The 20,554-nt window shown below is 38.5% G+C and overlaps 1 protein-coding gene across 1 annotated transcript in view; it reads right to left on the minus strand.

The window, feature by feature from the left end:
• Positions 1 to 16,146: 16,146 nt before the first annotated feature.
• The window catches only part of LOC138707512 (UDP-glucosyltransferase 2-like), a 40,306-nt gene continuing 35,898 nt past the window's right edge, over positions 16,147 to 20,554 (minus strand). Inside the window, exon 6 of the mRNA XM_069837041.1 lies at positions 16,147 to 17,629. Within this exon, the coding sequence (XP_069693142.1) occupies positions 17,350 to 17,629 (280 nt within the window). The 3' untranslated portion in view covers positions 16,147 to 17,349. The remainder of the gene's footprint in view (positions 17,630 to 20,554) is intronic.

Below are 20,554 nucleotides of genomic sequence, written 5' to 3' on the forward strand. Positions count from 1 at the left end.
TATAATTGCCATCAATAGAAGAACCCAGAAAGCGATGGTATTAAACCTTACGATTTGCTTTGAACGAGATACTAAGGGATATGCTAGTGGAGCTAAATGACAGCTGTGAGCAGTGTAGGATAGAGATAAAGGCCAACAAGACGAAGACCATGGTCATAGGAAGAAAAGTAAAGAAGGTAAACTTGCGAATTCTAAATGAGGCAGTAGAGCAAGTGGACAGCTTCAAATACTTGGGGTGTACTATAAGCAGCAACATGAGCTGCTGCTAAGAAGTCGAAAGGAGAATAGCAATGGCAAAGGAAGTTTTTAATAGAAAAAGGAGCATCTTCTGCAGACCTCTGGTGAAAGAACTAAGGAAGAGACAAGTGAAGTGCTTTGTGTGCAGTGTAGCATGGTATGTGGCAGAAACATGGACATTACATGAAGAAAAGCGAGTAGAAGCATTTGAAATGTGGGTATGGGGAAGAATGGAGCATGTGAAATGGACAGAAAGAATAAGAAACGAAGCTGTGTTGGAAAGAGTGGGTGAAGAAAGAATAATGCTGAAACTGATCTGGAAGAGAAAAAGGAATTGGTTGGGTCACTGGCTGAGAAGAAAGTGCCTTTTGAAGTATGCTCTGGAAGGAATAGTGAACTGGAGAAGAGTTTTTTTAAGTAGGTTATTTTACGACGGTGTATCAACATCTCAGGTTATTTAGCGCCTGAATGAGGTGAAGGTGATAATGCCGGTGAAATGAGTCTGGGGCCCAGCACCGAAAGTTGCCCAGCATTTGCTCAAATTGGGTTGAGGGAAAATCCCGGAAAAAACCTCAACACGGTAACTTGTCCCGACCAGGATTCGAACCCGGGTCACATGATTTCGCGGCCAGACGCGCTAACCGTTACTCCACAGGTGTGGACGAGAAGAGTTCGGGGCAGAAGAAGATATCAGATGATAAACAACTTTAAGATATACGGATCATATGTGGAGGCTAAGAGGAAGGCAGAAAATAGGAAAAACTGGAGAATGCTGGGTTTGCAGTGTTGGGCAGAACACGATGAATGAATGAATATTGTATATACTGTGCTCCAACGACGAGAAAGTCTCCAGGGAATGAAGGGAAGGGGGATGGTGCTGTGAATGAATGTTGATGTCATAAGATGTCATAAGGTCACACACGTGGGTACTCTTATCTCTATTGGCTAGCTCTCATAGCACAAACCATAACATTGATGCAGACATATTGATACTACCCTAGTTACAAAATTAGATCACAGTTAATCTCCTGGTCTTTTAATCTCTTCATACAGGAAATAACATATGCAGGAGAGCGCATGGTTTTTAAACTGACGTTATAATGGTAATATTATTTATCTACTTCGCTCCAATAGATGAGGCAATAGTAAGCACATTCCTTTCACGGTTGATCTCCTGGTTGGAGAACAGTACCTGGCACAGCTGTCTGTCATGAAATCTCGGGAATTACTCACGGGCGGGAAATGCAGTGATTCATTCCGTACTTCTTGATGTTCTGTGTGGAATTATAATATAAATTTTCCATTGATAAATTTTTTACAAACTAGAACGTAAGTCTGTATCTCTGATAGACAGTGACAGGGGCAAGTGTGGTCACATTCTCGTGATTTGAAGACCATCTGCTGGTCACGTGTAGCGACGCACCTTGAAGGGAATCTCTATCTTATCATCCTGTGCAGATATCGTGTTACTTGGAATGTAGTAATGTACGCCAGAAGCCGATCCGTGTTAATACCATTGATCACTTAATGCTTCTCCAAACAATAAGTCACTGTGACAAGCTGAGATTCAGTTAAGCATTGATATCTTCGTTTACGCAGTGTTCGATCTGAAGGGGAGAAGCCAGGGAATGTCCCTCTTCTGGATTTTTTCCATTCCCAGTTGATGAAAGAAAATTACCCTCTCTGAATGCATGTTTTAAAGTTGTTAGTGCTACACTAGCCTGAATAATGATACTTTTGCTAAAATTGATTTTTCGAAAACTTGCCTTTATTTTCTGTGGGATGGTCAAAACATTTTCTCCTCTAGAGTGAACGTCAGGAAGAAAAACTTTCCAGCAGCTTTCCACTGGCTTTCATTGGTCATTGTGTGCCTTATAATTCGTATGCTGATGCATGATTACTCCAGTCCTTCAGGATGCCTAAGTTGGATTTGACATCAGATGCTGACAGACGGGCCACACTGCCTCAGCCCTGACAGATTCAGGTGCCATGCCCGAAGAGTACCTATAAAACCACATGGTCTGGAGCCCTAAGCCCTTAAATCCTGTATCAGAATTGAGACCCTTAGTACGGCAGAGACTACACCTGAGGATGATGATGATGATAATAATAATAATAATAATAATAATAATAATAATACTTACTTACTGGCTTTTAAGGAACCCGGAGGTTCATTGCCGCCCTCACATAAGCCCGCCATTGGTTCCTATCCTGAGCAACATTAATCCATTCTCTATCATCATATCTCACCTCCCTCAAATCCATTTTAATATTATCTTCCCATCTACGTCTAGGCCTCCTTAAAGGCCTTTTTCCCTCCGGCCTCCCAACTAACACTCTATATGCATTTCTGGATTCGTCCATACGTGCTACATGCCCTGCCCATCTCAAACGTTTGGATTTAATGTTCCTAATTATGTCAGGTGAAGAATACAATGCGTGCAGTTCTGTGTTGTGTAACTTTCTCCATTCTCCTGTAAAATAATAATAATAATAATAATAATAATAATAATAATAATACTAATAATAATAATAATAATAATAATAATAATAATAACAACAAAGAATGTCGTCTTCCTAGAGTAATACCTACATGTGCTATCTAGTAGCCAACACCGAATCACGTCGTAACCGCTCTCCTTTACACAGAGTTGTAAAATCTTGAAGAATAGTCTATTTAAAGTATCCTTTCATCTAAATATGGAGTTTGTTGAAAAGGCGGCACTGGTATAACGTTGCTTATCTCTTTCATATGTTTTTAATTAGTTATTTTACGACGCTTTATCAACTGCTGCGTTTATCTAGTGCCTGAATGAAATGAAGACGATAACAGCGTATATAGGTAAATTTTATTATAGGCTATAAGTGTGAACACTGCGTTGGTACCTTTGATGTAGTAGTGACCTTCAAACCAGCTCTATCTCCATCAGCTGGAGGTTCACGCCTTTCTCCCTGATATCGCACCACCAGTCGACAGCAGAAATACTTTTCAGCAGACTTGGCAGCGAATCAGGATTGCTGTTCCACCGTTCGGGGGTGTTCGATTACACTGACCTCTAGCGTTTGAAAGTTTCATTATACGCTGAGGACATGTGCGCAGAAAATCAGACCAGGGAAATTCGCTCAGTTGCATTCTTTGTATTTCTATTCGCTGGTGATAATGCCAGGGAAATGAGTCTGGGGTCCAACGCCAAAAGTTACCCGGCATTTGCTCGCAATGGGCTGAGAGAAAACCCTGGAAAAATCCTGAAGTCCACACCTGTGGAGTAACGGACAGCGCGTCTGGCCGCGAAACCAGGTGGCCCGGATTCGAATCCCGGTCGGGGCAAGTTACCTGGTTGAGGTTTTTTCCGGGGTTTTCCCTCAACCCAATACGAGCAAATGCTGGGTAACTTCCGGTGCTGGACCCCGGACTCATTTCACCGGCATTATCACCTTCATTTCATTCAGACGCTAAATAACCTAGATGTTGATACAGCGTCGTAAAATAACCCAATAAAAATCCTGAACCAGGATTTGAACCCGGACCCGCTCGTTCCACGGTCAGGTAGACTAACCGTTGCTCCAGAGGGGTGCACTTTTGATGTGTTGAGTAAGTTACCAAAAACATTAGCATGAAGTTCCAACCTGTTTTCGGACAGTTGGCCAAATAACAGCATGATTTCGAAAGTAGGTTATTATCTTGTGTAATTTCTAGCAAAGGTTGGTTGGGCTTGCTCATGTAGTACATGGTACAGCATTCACCAAAAGTGTGTTCCATGTCTGAAGGTCTCCCATGATTACGTAAACTTAATGACAACTAAAAGACGTCTTAGCTTTGATGTAATATAGAAAATATGATAAAAGTTCAAATGCGTTGTCCATGCAATACATTTTTAAGATCAGTTGCATCTTACCTCATAATAGGTAGTGTAATTTATTTGCACTGAACCATTCATTCATTACATTTAACACTGTATTAGAAATGGATAAATTGTTGCTCTGTACTTTGAAAATCTAAATATTCTAACCGTCTCTTGTCTAATTTCTTCAGCTGTTTCTTCTGTGAGTTCTTTAATGATTTCTCTATACCACAGACAATATCTTATATTGGTGATACGGTGAAACTACGACAAAATTTAGTCTGCACATAATAGTAAACGTAACTAGTTGACGATGTATGCAGTGGAGGGGGAAAGGAACTGACCACCCTAGCATATTATCTCCTGGCCTAATTGCCTCATAACTGGTGCCTTCTTGGTGTTGCTTGTGAGGTTCAGACCTGTTTTCGGACAGTTGACTAAACGAACAACAACATAATAGTAAATGACATGTGGATCTATTATCTGTGCTTTTCGAACTGGCAGCTCAAGGTCAAGCAATGGACTGCATTTGCCACGTGTGCTTATCCCAAACCTGGACCATTCTCCTCAACTAAAGTCAGCTGGGACAGCTGGAATTACCAATGCTTCAGTTCATAATTTTCAGTTCAGTGACTCGTGCGTGGTTTGTACTTTTGTACGTTTGTGCGTGACCTTGATCCGCAAGTTTTCTTTTTGTCTGAAAATTTTGATTAATTGAATATATTATTTTAATGTACCGAAGTACATATGATATTTCCATACAGATATTCTGCGTCATCATACGATGAAAGAATAATTGAACACAAAAATTCTCTCCGGCATCGGGATTTGAACCCGGGTTTTCAGCTCTACGTGCTGATGCTTTATCCACTAAGCCACACCGGATACCCATCCCGGTGTCGGACAGAATCGTCTCAGTTTAAGTTCCAACTCTTGGATTCCTTCTAGTGGCCGCCCTCTGCACTACGTTATAGATGTCTATGAACGTAGGACTGAAGTCCACACATGTTCTGAGGTGCACTCGTTATGAGTGACTAGTTGGCCGGAATCCGACGGAATAAGCGCCGTCTTAAATCACGAAGTGATTTATGCATATCATATATATTATTTTAATGTACCGAAGTACATATGATATTTCCATGCAGATATTCTGCGTCATCATACGATGAAAGAGTAATTGAACAGAGAAAAATTCTTTCCGTAGAGCTGAAAACCCGGGTTCAAATCCCGGTGCTGGAGAGAATTTTTCCCTGTTCCATTACTCTTTCATCCTACTAATTGAAGTTCTGGCTGGTACTTCTATTTCCAGTCAGTACATGTAACTTGACGATATGTCAGAAGAAGAGCAATTGTTCCATACATCTGAAGTCTGATTAGTGAAATGTGTTACTAGCTAGCGTGGTATGCAGTGGAGGCGGAAAGGAACTGGCCACACTACCCCATTATTTCCTGGCTTAGTTTCTTCACGAGTGACGCCTTATTGGTGTCACTTGTGAGATTCCAACCCGTCCTCGAACTGCTGACTAAACATATATAATACAGTTTGTGGGAATTTTGTTTTTGTCTATCGCGAGTTATTCCATCAATCTTCCTACATTTTGCCTGGGTTGTCTTATCAATTAGTGATCAATCATCTATTGATAAATGTTTTGCAAGGTAGACATGAATTTCGTGAAGATTCATTCAAACTGAATATAAATTCCTATGCGTGAAGTGTTTTTTCCTGTCTCATTCAGGCCAAATTAGTAGCCTACTCTGTAGATTCTGTTCGCAGTAAACGACTAAATATTATGATGGAATTTTAAGAATTTTGCTATCGTGTTTGTATCATGGCATCCGGAAGGGAATGGTAAAGAGCGTAATGAGGTCTATTGTTTTTAAAGATGTTAAAATGTTCTAATATTACTGTGTAAGTTATTTCCTCACGAAGAGGTTGATGATAAGATTTCAGGCTTTGATGTAATGTGTTGAGAAGTAACATTGTGCGCATTTCTGAATCCAAAATTTAACTTCTAATTGTTTCTAGAGTCGAGGCAATTCCGAAGGAGGTAATCTGCTAGCATTTGCGTCGAGAGAGACAGATAGAGAGAGCAAGGCAGCGTACAACATTGCCACATCGTACTTCACGCACGTGCAATACAAATAGCGCAGGAGAGAATTTAAATTATCAAAAGACAATAATGACCTTAGCCGTTGATTACTGTAAGCATGACACCAAACAAACCCTCTTTCCTTCACTAACAATATTCTTTGCACGGTTCTCAATCCCACACCACATGCTTCTGCAGTTATTTCTTGCATGTTGGCAACGTTGCTGCCAGCATCAAGATGGCCGGCAGCGTTCTGCTCGTTAACGTTTTTAAAATAATTATAAACCTTAAACACTATTTTCCGCGCCTGCTTGTGTAATACTTGTCTTTTTACAGTCTCTTCTTCCATTTATTTACCTTACACACACACAGTAAGTGTTAGTTTTACTTATTCAATGTATTGAAACACTCTCACGTGAAGAAACGAACTCGGGAATTGCTTGTTATAGACTGATTCTGATTGGTTCTACTGTACAAGCTTGTGACGTCACACACCAGAAACGCTACGGCGCTTATACTGAGTGTTCAGTTCAAAGTGTGTCATGGCCCGCTGTATGTCGTCATGTGGCTAGTCGATAAGCCTAGAGAATTCAATCTTCCTACACTTCCGCAGAGGTGTATTACTTATGTGTCAGAGAAGTTCCCTAGCAAGTACAGCGTTCATTCAGAAGAGTACTTACAGATACGTACTGTTACACCGGTAGTGTCAGGAATGTGAACTGTTTCGAAACATGTACTGAGGTGAGTTTTTTCTTACTGTCGGGATATGTGGAGAGGGTTAAGACGATTACTTACGTATTTGTTGACATTAATTTCGACGGTCAACATGGACACGGAGCATTTGATTTGTATTGTGGAATGTTGCCGTACGCAACCGATGATAACAAATATCCTGCGTATGACTTGGCAGCGGAAAACACAGTTCGAAAGAGGTTATGGTAGCACACAGACCGTCATCTGTTGCTACGACGTTCAAGTTATACCGTAGGTACACATTCTCAAGTTCAGATTGAACGCCTTGATTAATAGGCAACTTCTCTGACAAAAAGCTGAAACTCGCTTCAAATCGCTGACTCATCAACAGTGACGTCATGACACACTTTGAAATGAACACCCAGTAGAAGCTAACCGCCTTCCGAAATGCCGTCTAGTCTAGTCACATATGGAAAGTGTTATTTATCTTTGTTAAATAAAGTAGGCTATCCCCCAATTGAAGGGCTCAGAGCCAAAGTCGACCAACCCACAATTTTGTAATGTTCAGCCTTTTTTCAAAACTATACATTGTTGTTACAGATTCATAATATTTTTTGTATTTATTCAATGTAGACCATTTAAAATAAATTGTGAAACCAATCATTTTTGTAAGGATCCTCTTAATATCAACTCTTATTTACTCATTTTTGTAATTTGGGTTAGTCGCTTTTGGCTCTGAGCCCTTCAATTTTCTTTAATCCCTCTCTACTTGAATGATTTCTTATTTGTATCGACATCTGCAAGTTCTGTAGTATTAAAATAAAATCTATATGCAAATTTGTAAGTGATAAGAGAACTATAAGCACTTTTCGATGTCTTTGGTTGTATGAATGCAAACATACAGTGAAATAACAATGCAGATTGAAAGGGACGATAGGTTACACTTAAATTAATAGAAAAGCTATATTACTTTTGTGATTAAATGCACGGTTAATTAGATAATTTGAATTGAAAGTTTCAGCAGTCTGGCAACATCGCTGCAAATACACTGTTCTTTCTTCTCGTAATACAGATTTAAGAGGTCAAGGAACTCAAGCCTGTCTCCACAGGCAAACTCTTCCCTGTCTTACTGCAACGTTGCAATCTGTTAGCATCGTTCAGTGGTTTGAACTTAATGGTTGGACCTTTGTTTACTACTACATTCTCTGTTTACTTCTGTTGAGGGATGCTATCACTCTCAAAACATGCACCATTGTTTTGTGTTTTTAAACGAATGACGGTCATAGGCCACAATACAGCATGGCCCATATCTCAACAGATATTTGTTTCCGGATACATGTTTATAGGAACTTTTTTTTCTAGTTTCGGCCTATGCTATCTCCTGTAAAAATATGCGACACTTTTTTTAAACACCCTGTATGTTGGAAGTTCTACATTGAATTTTTTCGGATCAAGCTTTGAAGAAATGCCTTCTTAAACGAAAACTCTTATTTCCATTCTCGCTTAAACTTCCGAAGAGCAATATTTTCTTCATAATTCCTTTTTGGAAGTACAGTCTGGCTTATAGCCATTACAAATGGGTAATCACACTGTAGGGAAGGCACTACGGTTAGTTATTGTACGGACGGAGCAAGATTGTCGTGCGGGTTTTCGGCTTTGCGGGCGCTGTTAGTCTTGCTTTCTCGATCGATATTCATCTCTAGTGAGAACCATTTGCAGCAGTAAAGGAGAGAGGATAGGAATGAGCGTTCTCTAATGGAAATGGAGGAATCTGCAATAGTGGAGGCACATATGAAACCTCCTTATGTTTCAACGAGTCGGTTCGTTTAATACATACCTGCACAAAGAGCGCTCAACGAGCGCGCGCGCTCCTTCGGAGCGGGAGAGCTGTGTATACCGCTCGCCGAATCGGAGAGGAAGATACGTCAGAATGACATAGACCCGATATAGGTAGAGGAGAGGGAAACGACCACTCAGCTATCTTGTGGAGTGCAGTGCGTATTCTCAGTAACTGTTTCACGTTGCTTACCTACTGCTACAGTACAGTATGGAGGAATCTAAAAGACGGAAGAGTAGTGATCAGGCAAATTCTTTCAATGTTGCATGGCAAAATACTTACTTTTTCATAGCTGCTGGAGTGCTTTATCTGCCACAACATTTTGAAAGGTAGAAAGAAACATAACATAATGCGTCATCACGAGTCCAGACATAAAGATAGACTACTAAAGATATTAATGTTCAACAATTTAAATATCTCTCTTCAGGGAAAAGGCCAGCTCAGTGTTGATATGTTGAATAAATTACGGGATTTCAGTCGTAAATTTACACTTTTCGTAAGTCAGTTTCGGGAAGGTAATATCGCTTACTTTCGAACGATAGAAACTGCTCGTGATGAAGCCATGTTAAACATTATGTGCAAATATTAATTTAATTCTAGGTTCCAAGATCTTGTCTTAAGGTCAACACCTGTGGAATAACGGTTAGGGCGTCTAGCCGCGAAATCAGGTGGCCCGGGTTTGATTCCTGGTTCAAGTTACCTGGTTGAGGTTTTTCCGGGGTTTTCCCTCAACTCAGTATGAGCAAACACTGAGTAACTTTCGGTGTTGGACCCCGGACTCATTTCACCGGCATTATCACCTTCTTCTCATTCAGACGATAAATAACATAAGCTGTTGATAAAGCGTCGTAAAATAACCTACTAAAAGTCTTGTCTTAATTGGAAAGAAGTTTAAAGTTATCATAATAAATTCTTCAACACCAGTTGAAACAATGCCATATAAGTAACAAGTGGGCCTGGTTGGCGCAGTTGGTATAGCGCTGGCCTTCTATGCCCGAGGTTGCGGGTTCGATTCCGGGCCAGGTCGATTGCATTTAAGTGTGTTTATATAACCTCGGCAGTTGCGAGCGTCGTTAAATAAAACATAACATTTAACGATTTACAGCTCGGACTTATTGATATTCAATGTGACCTAAGGGCTAAAGATGATCGTTTGAATAATACTACTAGCCTGGTTGAGTTTTACAAGACTAAACATTAGGAATAATATCCACGACTACACAGGCTGTCTGTGAAAATGATTGCTATGTTTGGCTCAACATTTATATTTGTGAGCAACTGTTTTCTATAATCAACTTTAATAAAGGCAGACGTCGAACACCTGTAACTGATGTATAATTATGATCAGTAGGCTACTGTTCCTTTCAGCTGCCAACAGCATAAAACCTCGTTTTGATGTACTGATAAATAAAAATATAACAAAATGATATTGTACATTTAAGTAACTATAGAATTTCTATTACTTCTGTAAAATAAATATTTCATTATTAATTAATAATAGTCCAAGATAGTTTTGCAAAGACTGAACGGGAATTCATTTCATAAATACTCGTAATAGTACTTCCTTTTGTGTATATTTTGTACGAGATCACCCTTTCTTCCAGTCCACCCTTATACAGAGCGCAGCTAATATCTGCATTCCGCTCATGAGCTGTGAGTCGGCTCGGAGAGCGCAAACCTTGTGCAGGCCTGTTCTAATGGAAATGGAGGAATCTGCAATGGTGGAGGCACGTATGAAACCTCCTTATGTTTCAACTAGTCGGTTCGTTTAATATATTATTATTTATATAGGCCCATGCGGCGCCTTTACTATGAGTCTATGAGTCTTTAGAATTACTACTGCCATCTACCAGTCTTTGGACAAAACACCCACCATGGCGAACGATGGATTCGGTGTCACGCAGTTAGAAGCGTTATCATAATATTATTATTTATGCTCGACCATGCCGAAATGTAGTAATTATACACCTGGTATAATTCATTATAGTTCAGTTGTTCAGCCAAATGAGAAATCACCATTATACTATTATAAAATCGCAAGTATCGATTATTCTCGGATATGCAATCGAAAGACAATTAGCGAAACGTCACGGAGGCTGGAAAACCAATACTGCCGCAGAAGGTTATGTTCTGTTAGTATAATAATTAGCGTTAATTGTAAATGGTATTCAAATAAGTTCAATTTGTTATCTCGTTTTTCAGTTCTAAATCAATTTCCAGGTTATATCAATATTAATGTTCATGTTATTCTCTAGATTATATCAAGGTCAATGATATTCGTTCCTCGGAAAAAATCAATACTTTCGCGTTTGCGCATATCTCACAATTTAGAAGTTCAGTTCCGGTCTTCACTTAGATAACCATAACATGAATACTTATGAATAATTTCAAGTTAGAAATATGATCGAGGATAAAAAGTCGTATGAAACTTGCCTATAATAGTAATTAAGACGCTCGTATGAAAATTATGAAGTCGCTTGCGCTCGTTTCATAAACAAACATACTCGCGTCTTAATTACTACCATTATAGGCTTGTTGCATAATGTACTATTTCGACACTAGATGATAATGAAAGTGAATTGTTACTAGTAGCAAGTGTGCCGTGACCATGGGTTGGCTACCCTGGTGTATATTAAAATGACGGCAAAACTGATGGGGACAATCTCGATAAAGCTGAAGATTAAGAAGATGGTGTACGAAAGAGTTAATGTTTGAATGAATGAATTAAATAATTTATAAATAAAAGCACGAAAATAAAATAATCAAAGTAAATGAAAAAATACGTAAATGAAAATGTCAAAGAGTAACTGAATCTCAGTTTTCACAGTGACTTATTGCTTGGAGAAGCATTAAGTGAACATTGTTCTTAACACGTACTGTATCGGCGTGTGACATGAGTTACCACTTTCCAAGTACCATGTTATCTGCCGAATTTGATAAGATACAAACCTCTTCGAGATGCAGTCGCTACACGTGACCTTTGGGTGGTATTCAACTCACGAGACTGTGAATATACTCGTCCCTGTCACTGCCATCAGGGTAACACACATTCTGGGTTGTAAAAAATGTATCAATGGAAGAATTATATTAAAATTCCACACTGAACATCACGAAGTACACTAGTCACTGCACTTTCCGACCCTGAGGTGTTACGGGGATTTCACGATAGACATGGCTGGTCCAAATCTACTCAGTAAGTCCAAGCCTGTGGAGTAATGGTTAGCGAGTCCGACCGCGAAATCAAGTGATCCGGATTCGAATCCCGGTTGGGGCAAGTTACCTGGTTGACGGGTACTTACTTACTTGCTGGCTTTTAAGGAACCCGGAGGTTCATTGCCGACATCACATAAGCCCGCCATTGGTCCCTATCCTGAGCAAGATTAATCCAGTCTCTACCATCACATCCCACCTCCCTGAAATCCATTTTAATATCATCTTCCCATCTACGTCTCGGCCTCCCCAAAGGTCTTTTTCCCTCTGGCCTCCCAACTAACACTCTGTATGCATTTCTGGATTCGCCCATACGTGCTACATGCCCTGCCCATCTCAAACGTCTGGATTTAATGTTCGTAATTATGTCAGGTGAAGGATACAATGCATGCAGCTCTGCGTTGTGTAACTTTCTCCATTCTCCTGTAACTTCATCCCTTTTAGCCCCAAATATTATCCTAAGAACCTTATTCTCAAAAACTCTCAATCACTGTTCCTCTCTCAAAGTGAGAGTCCAAGTTTCACAGCCATACAGAACAACCGGTAATATAACTGTTTTATAAATTCTAATTTCAGACTTTTGACAGCAGACTAGATGACAAAATCTTGTCAACCGAATAATAACAGGCATTTCCCATATTTATTCTTGCATTTAATTTCCTCCCGAGTGTCATTTATATTTGTTACTGTTGCTCCAAGATATTTGAATTTTTCCACCTCTTCGAAGGATAAATTTAATCTCCAACTTTTATAGTTCCATTTCGTACAATATTCTGATCACGAGACATAATCATATACTTAGTCTTTTCGGGATTTACTTCCAACCCTATCTCTTTACTTGCTTCCTCGATTTTCCCTCAACCCAATGCGAGCAATGCTAGGTAACTTTCGGTGCTGGATCCCGGACTCATTTCACCGGCATTATCACCTTCATCTCATTCAGACGCTAAATAACCTGAGATGTTGATACAGCGTCGGTGTTAGGCGGTAGGTCTCTCTACAATAAAGATATCAGTATTATAATTCGATTGTTCCTCAGCACCAAGCACAGGGATTATACTGAAGGACGGGTAGAAGGACTATGCCTTATGTCGATGTAGATTTTATTACTCTGACAGTGAAAATTAGAGAAGGGAAAAAGATTATGGATTTAAAATACTCAAATCTAAATAAACTCCATATGTGCTTCGGTGCATCATAGTAATATAATCTTGTACTTAATATTTGAAGGGACAAGGAGGCTGTTTCAAACTTTTTGGCTATCTTGTTGTCTTCATAGGCAGATGCCATTTCTATACCATATCATTTAATGAGCTCACCATCCCTAAAAGATTTCTTACTTTTTACTGGCTCCAAACATGCCGATATTGAAAAAATGTCAATGTAGTGCCCTGAAACTAATTGAAAAACTATGGTGACTTTCGAGCTAAAACCATACTGGGCCATTCAATTGTCTTCTGACCAAAGCTAACTGCCTCAGCTGATGAGACAACGCCTACGGCCGGACGGGGAAGTGGGCGTTAGGGTTTAACTATAGTCCCCTCGCTCTAATTTCCGGCAGCCAATTGCGTTGCAGGTCGGCTACATTTAAACGTGTGCGTCTTGTGATTCGCTTATGAAGACTTATTCATTTCTTAAGGCTCGATGAATACTTAATATAATCGCCCGACATTTTGGCTCTTTCGTTGGCGTTCGCAGAAAGCACACGAAGACGTTATTTGCCGCTCAATTATTTGCTGAATTACAGTGCGTTTGATTTATTATCATAGGAGCTACGACATGATAATGTTTAACGGTTTGGCAAATAGATTCCTCGTATGGTAGCTCGGGAACGAAAGAACAAAAATGGCGAACGATACTACCTACCTAGACTTTATAGAGCTTTCACTTCCTAAGACGTAAGCAAAGAGGAGGAGTCACGCCGGAAATAACAGCGTCGCGACTATAGTTTTGACCTGACTCTCACGCGACACAGTGTTTGAACAGTACAAGCAACTACACGTGTACAGTCTGCCAAGAACAAATGGCAAACAATAGGTCTAATTATAATTATTCTATTTCACATCTGGTGTTTACTTACGATTCGTATGTCCGTTCAGAATCCGCTCGTGTTGTCAGGAGATTATTTGAAGAGAAATCCCGAGATGATCGAGTTCCAAGTCGTCATACGATTCATAAATTATTTAATAAATTTCGGGAAATGGGAAGTGTTCAAGATAAGAAGCGAGGAAAGCGACGTACAGTGCTCACGGAAGAAACTCTTGACGATAGTGAACAACGCTTGGAAAATTTCCGCAAGAAATTTCCTAAGAAGATGCCAGAAGTTGTTGAAAATGGAAGCAGATAGTTCCAGTATTTCCTTGCGTGACTTGGGTGAACACAACTTTTAAAGTGCATTAGAATACATTAGGCAGTCACTCTAGCACAACAAGTAACTGCTGAACCACGGACTCGTGTATTGCCTGGCTGGCGGAGGGAAGCGATAGCTTTTCGGCCTGACGCAGTTCTGGTCAGACGATAATTGGATGACCCAGTAGATGTTATTCTGTAGGAAAAACAACACCTGGGAAGTCTAACCCGTCTGCATCTCAATTACATTTGAAGAGTCCACGGACAGAACAAACTAAGTCACTTTTTTATTTTTGTTTTTTGATCCCATCTGCTAGCTCATAAAGTGAACTATCTTTGTAGTAAATCAGAATGATAACTCAAACTAAATTAAATGTAAAGTAATGGTGTCTTATCAGTAATGTTGGGGTCTGATAGGGTGCGTTACGATGGTTTCAAGTTGACTATCCGTTCACCAGTCAGTACTCTATACTGTTTTCGCTGTAAGAAAAATCCTAATGTAAACACAAGCACGTGGTTGTCATACCCGTGATTGGCTCCCAGTCGAAACACTCACATGACGCAGGAAAATATAGTTCCGTATTTGGAAACCACAATCTTGTATTATTTGAAAATAAAAAATTGAATTCTAGTTGCTAAATACGATGAAACATAACTTCACTTATATGTAAAACGCTATGTAAAAGAAAAACTATTTTTATATTTTGTTATGTACTGTGAGCGTGGATGAATACCAACAGTAATACCGAAGTAGTCTCTTCTTGTAACAAGCTGGCGTCACTTGAGCTCGTAGTTGTTCACGTAAGCACGTGGTACTGAAGTATGGCTTCTGTACCCTCGGTGTGTGTGTGGTTATTAATCATAAGAGTAGAAACCCTCTCAAAGGCGGAGAAAAACAAAATAGTCTTAAATGTATATAATAAGTTATGTGAGTTTTAATTACAGTAATTATAAAATAAATGTTTCCTAAGCAAACGAATGCATAGTAGTGAGGTTAGGCCTACTTGACGAGTAACGGGAAATGTTTAACATGAAACAGAACGTACAACAGTGAGAATCTATGGCGCCAAACAGCGGCCAATGAAGCCTCACTTCAGTCACGTGCTATTGTTTACATTAGGATTTTTCTTACAGCGAAAAGACATAAACAGTGTATCTGCTGAATACTCTGTTCGCCAGTCACTACCGTAGCATGCATAAACAGTGTATCTGCTGAATAATAATGCCGAAGGTTAAAGATTCTCAGGCGCATATTTTTGCAGCGGAATTTGGTGAGTGTTTTCAAGTGAATGACAGGAACATTACACGTACAGTAAATTATGTAATACAAATATACGAGGTGACAAACGATATTATATAGGCTACAGATACATTGTAGCGCAAGAAAAGAAAGGAGGACACTCAAACTCACGAATAATTCTATGATAATTCTTCTGCGTATAACGAAAGGTACGTAAAAATATATCTTTGTAATGCTATGTAGCATATATTTACTTTTACAGCTGTCAAAATTTGTTTATGTGTGCCTTGTTATTCGCGTAATCGATCGCAGAACGAAGTCAATGTCCTCGTACTAGCTCACATTCCCGGCCTATGTATCATGCTGCTGTCAACTTGTGTAATCGGTCCCCAACATTAGAAGCCTATTAGAAGTGCAGTGGACTCTCCTAAGTTCGACGAAATAGAATTGAAAGTTCAGTCCAATAAGGGTAGTGGGTGTGGTAGGTGAAATGAATACAAATTCTTATTGGTTATCCATCAATGAATACCCTTCATTTATTTTTTATATATTTCGTCACAGCACTGCTTTACATGTAATGGTGTACCTCACATTTCTGTATCCGGTGCCACCATTAACATATTACAGTAACACAATATTTGCAGTACACGTCTACACAAATACCTCCAATTACACTATGTAGCTTTTTATTACTTGTTCAATTTCCCCTTCAGTATTCCTCCTACATTTCATTTGCTATTCTCTATTTCTTTATTAATCCTATTATATCTAATATTATATACTCCTTTCAAACGCCCGTTTTCCTCTAACTACTATTCACTAAAATCTCAATTAAAATTTTTCTCTATAAATTATCATATTGAATTATTTGTCCTATTTGTTCTTTGACCTTTTCTCCTATCTTTCTCTTATATTCATTTACTGTCCCAACGTTCAAATGTTAGTACTAATTTTATGCTGTCACTTGTTCACTTCTCGTAACTCTTTTTCACTATTTTCACTCATTCCTATTTGCGCTCATTTTCACTTTCTCACTATTCCGCTTACACCTGATCCTTACTCACTATTCTCACTTCCTATAAATACTTATATTTTATCTCTACCCATCTGCTTATACACTTCCTCTCTCCCCTATACTTCTCGATCTTTTACAGATCCACTTTACTTGCACTTTTTGATCGCATTCCCACATTTTTAATCATATCTAATATCTTTTCCATATTCTCAGCTGTCGCAGGTTCTGACCTCTCTTTACAGTTCGTCTCTGCCTTATTTCTATCTCTGTCTTTCTTTCTATTTATTTCTTCTTCTATTCCTCTTTTATTTTTTCCCCTACGCTTTCACTTTCACATACTAGATTTCCACTTACACTCGCACCCTTATTCATAAACGAATACAGTACTGTACTTGCATTTCCTGCCCGCCCCGAGACTTGTGTATGCGCTTCTAGTACCACAGTGGGTTTCGACAGTTCCGTCTCACAAATGGCGCAATTCTCAAATAGAAAAAGAAGAGTTCATTAATTTAAAATCAGTGATCAATATGGATGTCCTAATCAATAAAATATTCTGTTTTCCTTTAACAAAAGTATCACTATAAGACACAAGCAAACTCATTTCTTAGTGCCCGTATAGGGGCGTGTCTAATTCTCCTACGTAAGCAGTCGAACTATAGGATGTGGAACTTGATTTCTGTCGAACTTAAGAGCTTCCACTGTATATTAACGTTAAAAAATTCTCCTCTGTAAAATTTAAGAAAAGTGACTTAGCATGTTCTTTCCATGAATTCTTCATTTATATTTTAACAGAAGAACAATAAAAAATTGTGTGAATAAAATGTAATTATCTAATGTCAATCAATCTTCCTATGTTTCATAGTGCTTTTAGCAAATCTGCAACATGAACTGAATGCGTAATAAAGAGCCAATACTGTAACTATCACAAGTGCTAGAAGCACCAGCATTACGTCTAGCAGAAGGTGCTGGTACCAGTACAGCTCAGTGGACGCCGGGCGCAGATGCGGTGCTCCTCTGTGTCTGATGACGTATTCTGTCCAGAACACGGCGCGGTCTAGCGCAGTGTCAGCGTGGTCTCTAAGTATTGCCGACAGTTTTCTCACATTTTCTCTGTAACTGAACAAGAAAGAAACACAGTCTTGTACCGGGACATCACTTTATTTTTACTTGCACTTTTATTGTACCTGCGTTTCTGAATGTACTTGACTCCCACCCCTTGCAGTAATATTCTTGCTCCCGTCAGCCACACAAACTTACGGCCGATGTTGCATTCGAAGTCTGCTAGCAGTGAAGTAAATAGTGCAGAGTATAGTGTGTTTCAGAAATATGATTGCGTTTTCCATAGAAGGAACAGCCTATATTATTGAAGCTTATTTTCAGGGGCAGGTATTTATGGGGATTAATTTTATCATTTGCGTTTTTTAATATTGGTGTCGGCGGAGATTGTTGGAGATTGATTTGTGCTTTTGTTGGATATTAATGGAAATTTTAGAAAATACAAGTTTTTGAAATTGGAGTATTAACTCAGTATGAATATTACTTTCCAAATAAATAACATTAAAGGTTCATTGGATTCTGGTAAAGGTGCGGTATGGCCATTAGACAATATTTGTTGGATTGAGACTGTATTTAACACATATTCATTATAAAAAAAAAAAAAAAAAAAAAAAAAAAAAAAAAAAAAAAAAAAAAAACTTGTAGCCCTCAAATTAATACTTCAAATTATTAGTGAAATGTTGAATTCTTCGTCTTTTGAGTTCACTAATGTAATGAGAACACCTGGAATACCATGTAATGTAGCCTACTTGAATGTGCAACAAATTCAAATAAAAAAAGTCCGAAAGAAGAACTCAGAATATGAAATTCGCTATAAAACGACACTATAATAAAATTCGCGAATGTGTCCATATTTCGCTATTAGAACTCCATTTCGCGATTGTTTTATCGCATATTATTAATCAGAATCACTTAATTCGTAAAGATTAGTAAAATCTATTGTATATCTATTATGTCGTGATTTTCGCGATCTCTGTAAATACCCGGCCCTGCTTATTTCGCACAGGTACGGTTTGTAGCATGACTGAATAACTTAGAAGTGAAGATTAGAGTTACCGAAAGTGCGGTAATATGCTGAATAAAGTAGCCATTATATAATCAATAAAACCGCCTGAAGAGTTGAGTTTGTGAAAAAAAAATGTTACTACTTTACTGTATTTTGATGAAATACCGTAAAAGTAATGATCAAACTGAAAATCCTAATATCGTATTTCCCTGTAACATAAATGGCTACACTATTTTTCTCTCCTCCTATAGCTAGTAAAATGATTTGTTTACATATTGCACTAGTAACACCAAACTCCTGTAATGGAAGGGGGCAACAGTGTTTCCGATTATAGCCAGGTTAATGTTAAAAATGTTGGTAAAAATAAAGTGATGTCCCTGTATAAATAAATTATTCTTAATTATTTTGCTTACCAATGCCTCCAAGTTTCGTAACTACAACCTTTGTAATCACTTCCTGAATTAGGCCGTTCGGAATTAGAACTGATATCTAATAATTGCCCATAATTGGTTGTAAAATTTATGAAAGTCTTAAACGACCAACCTGTTTGAAATTTAGGCCTAATCTCTCGATTTTTCAAACGATGTCGTGTATTTGTAATTTAAATACATTATTTTTGCATTGTTCGTTTATAATCTCCTACGAATTAAGGCTGGTTCACAATAAACCGGAAACGAGAATCGGAACGAAAACGAAAACGGTAAAATTGTTAAAATGTGTACATTTAAATGTGACGTAATTATTTAAGCACAAGGAACTGGTCACCCTACCCCATTATCTCCTGGTCTAGTTGTCTCATAAGTGGTGCCTTGTTGGTATCATTTGTGAGGTTCAGACCTGTCTTCGGACAGTTGACTAGACGATAACAATACTTAATTTCTAGTAACTTAAATGGTTTTTGGTATCTCTCTTTGTTTTAAGTTTATACTATATTCAATAAAATAAAATTGAATTAAATAATAATAATAATAATAATAATAATAATAATAATAATAATAATAATAATAATAATAAAATTACAATTAAACTCGTTTGTTGTTAAGGTACGTATTCTTACGATACGTCGATATTAATATATTAATTACAATAATAGTTAAAAAATATGTTTCGTAATGTTTTCAATAATTAACAATAACCAAAACATCTTAGAAATTCACAATTATTTTAAATTAGAATTATTCAAATCTTAAGTCTGGTCTCAAATTCTTTTCTCAAGACCTTCAGTACATCATTATATTTGTTACACTGGTCTTGATTCAAATTAGGTAACAATTTTAGATTAATGAAGTGGTAACAGTTACCCATTGAAACTTGCGATTCCCACTTTCCCTATAAAAGCTTTTATTTCTTCATACATTTGCGGTAATAAGGATATTCTTTCCTCCGAGATGGAGACAAAATCGTAGCGGTTGCAGATGTTTATTCAAACGACGCGATCAATGACGTCATCCGGAGATACACGAACTGCTCCTGCATCTTGTTCCACTCTTACATAAAGAAATAGAGAGAGGAGGAAGTGCTCCGAGAAGACCCTATTGAGACGTCTGCCCTAAGTGATATAAAAGCAATGGAGGACTCTGTAGAGCAAAGACCTGAAGAACAGTACATCTGTACAGAATAGAAGAACACGGATGACAACGTTCAGCATCAGAAGAACATCCAGCAGAAGAAAAAAGATGCAACAATATATGGGGACTGCAGACCACAAGAGCAGCATGCAGATGCATCCCCCTATGACATCACACAAGCTACGGAGTTGTCCGCTCGTAAATGAGATTCGCTTTCAGTATGCTTATTTCCAAAAATATTAAAGCTGCGCGTCTTAGATGATCTATACGCAAGGAAAAACCTGGAGTCGATCTCCGATCTAATTTGAGTGAATGAACCCACTACTTTGGAAGCGCAAAGTACTGTCTTCCTCCGACGAGTTTAGCGCTGGGACCTGAGGTATTCTTGCCATCGGTGCGGGGGGGTTGCAG

Source organism: Periplaneta americana, chromosome 1 (genome assembly GCF_040183065.1).
Source record: "Periplaneta americana isolate PAMFEO1 chromosome 1, P.americana_PAMFEO1_priV1, whole genome shotgun sequence".
Taxonomy (NCBI): Eukaryota; Metazoa; Arthropoda; class Insecta; order Blattodea; family Blattidae; genus Periplaneta; species Periplaneta americana.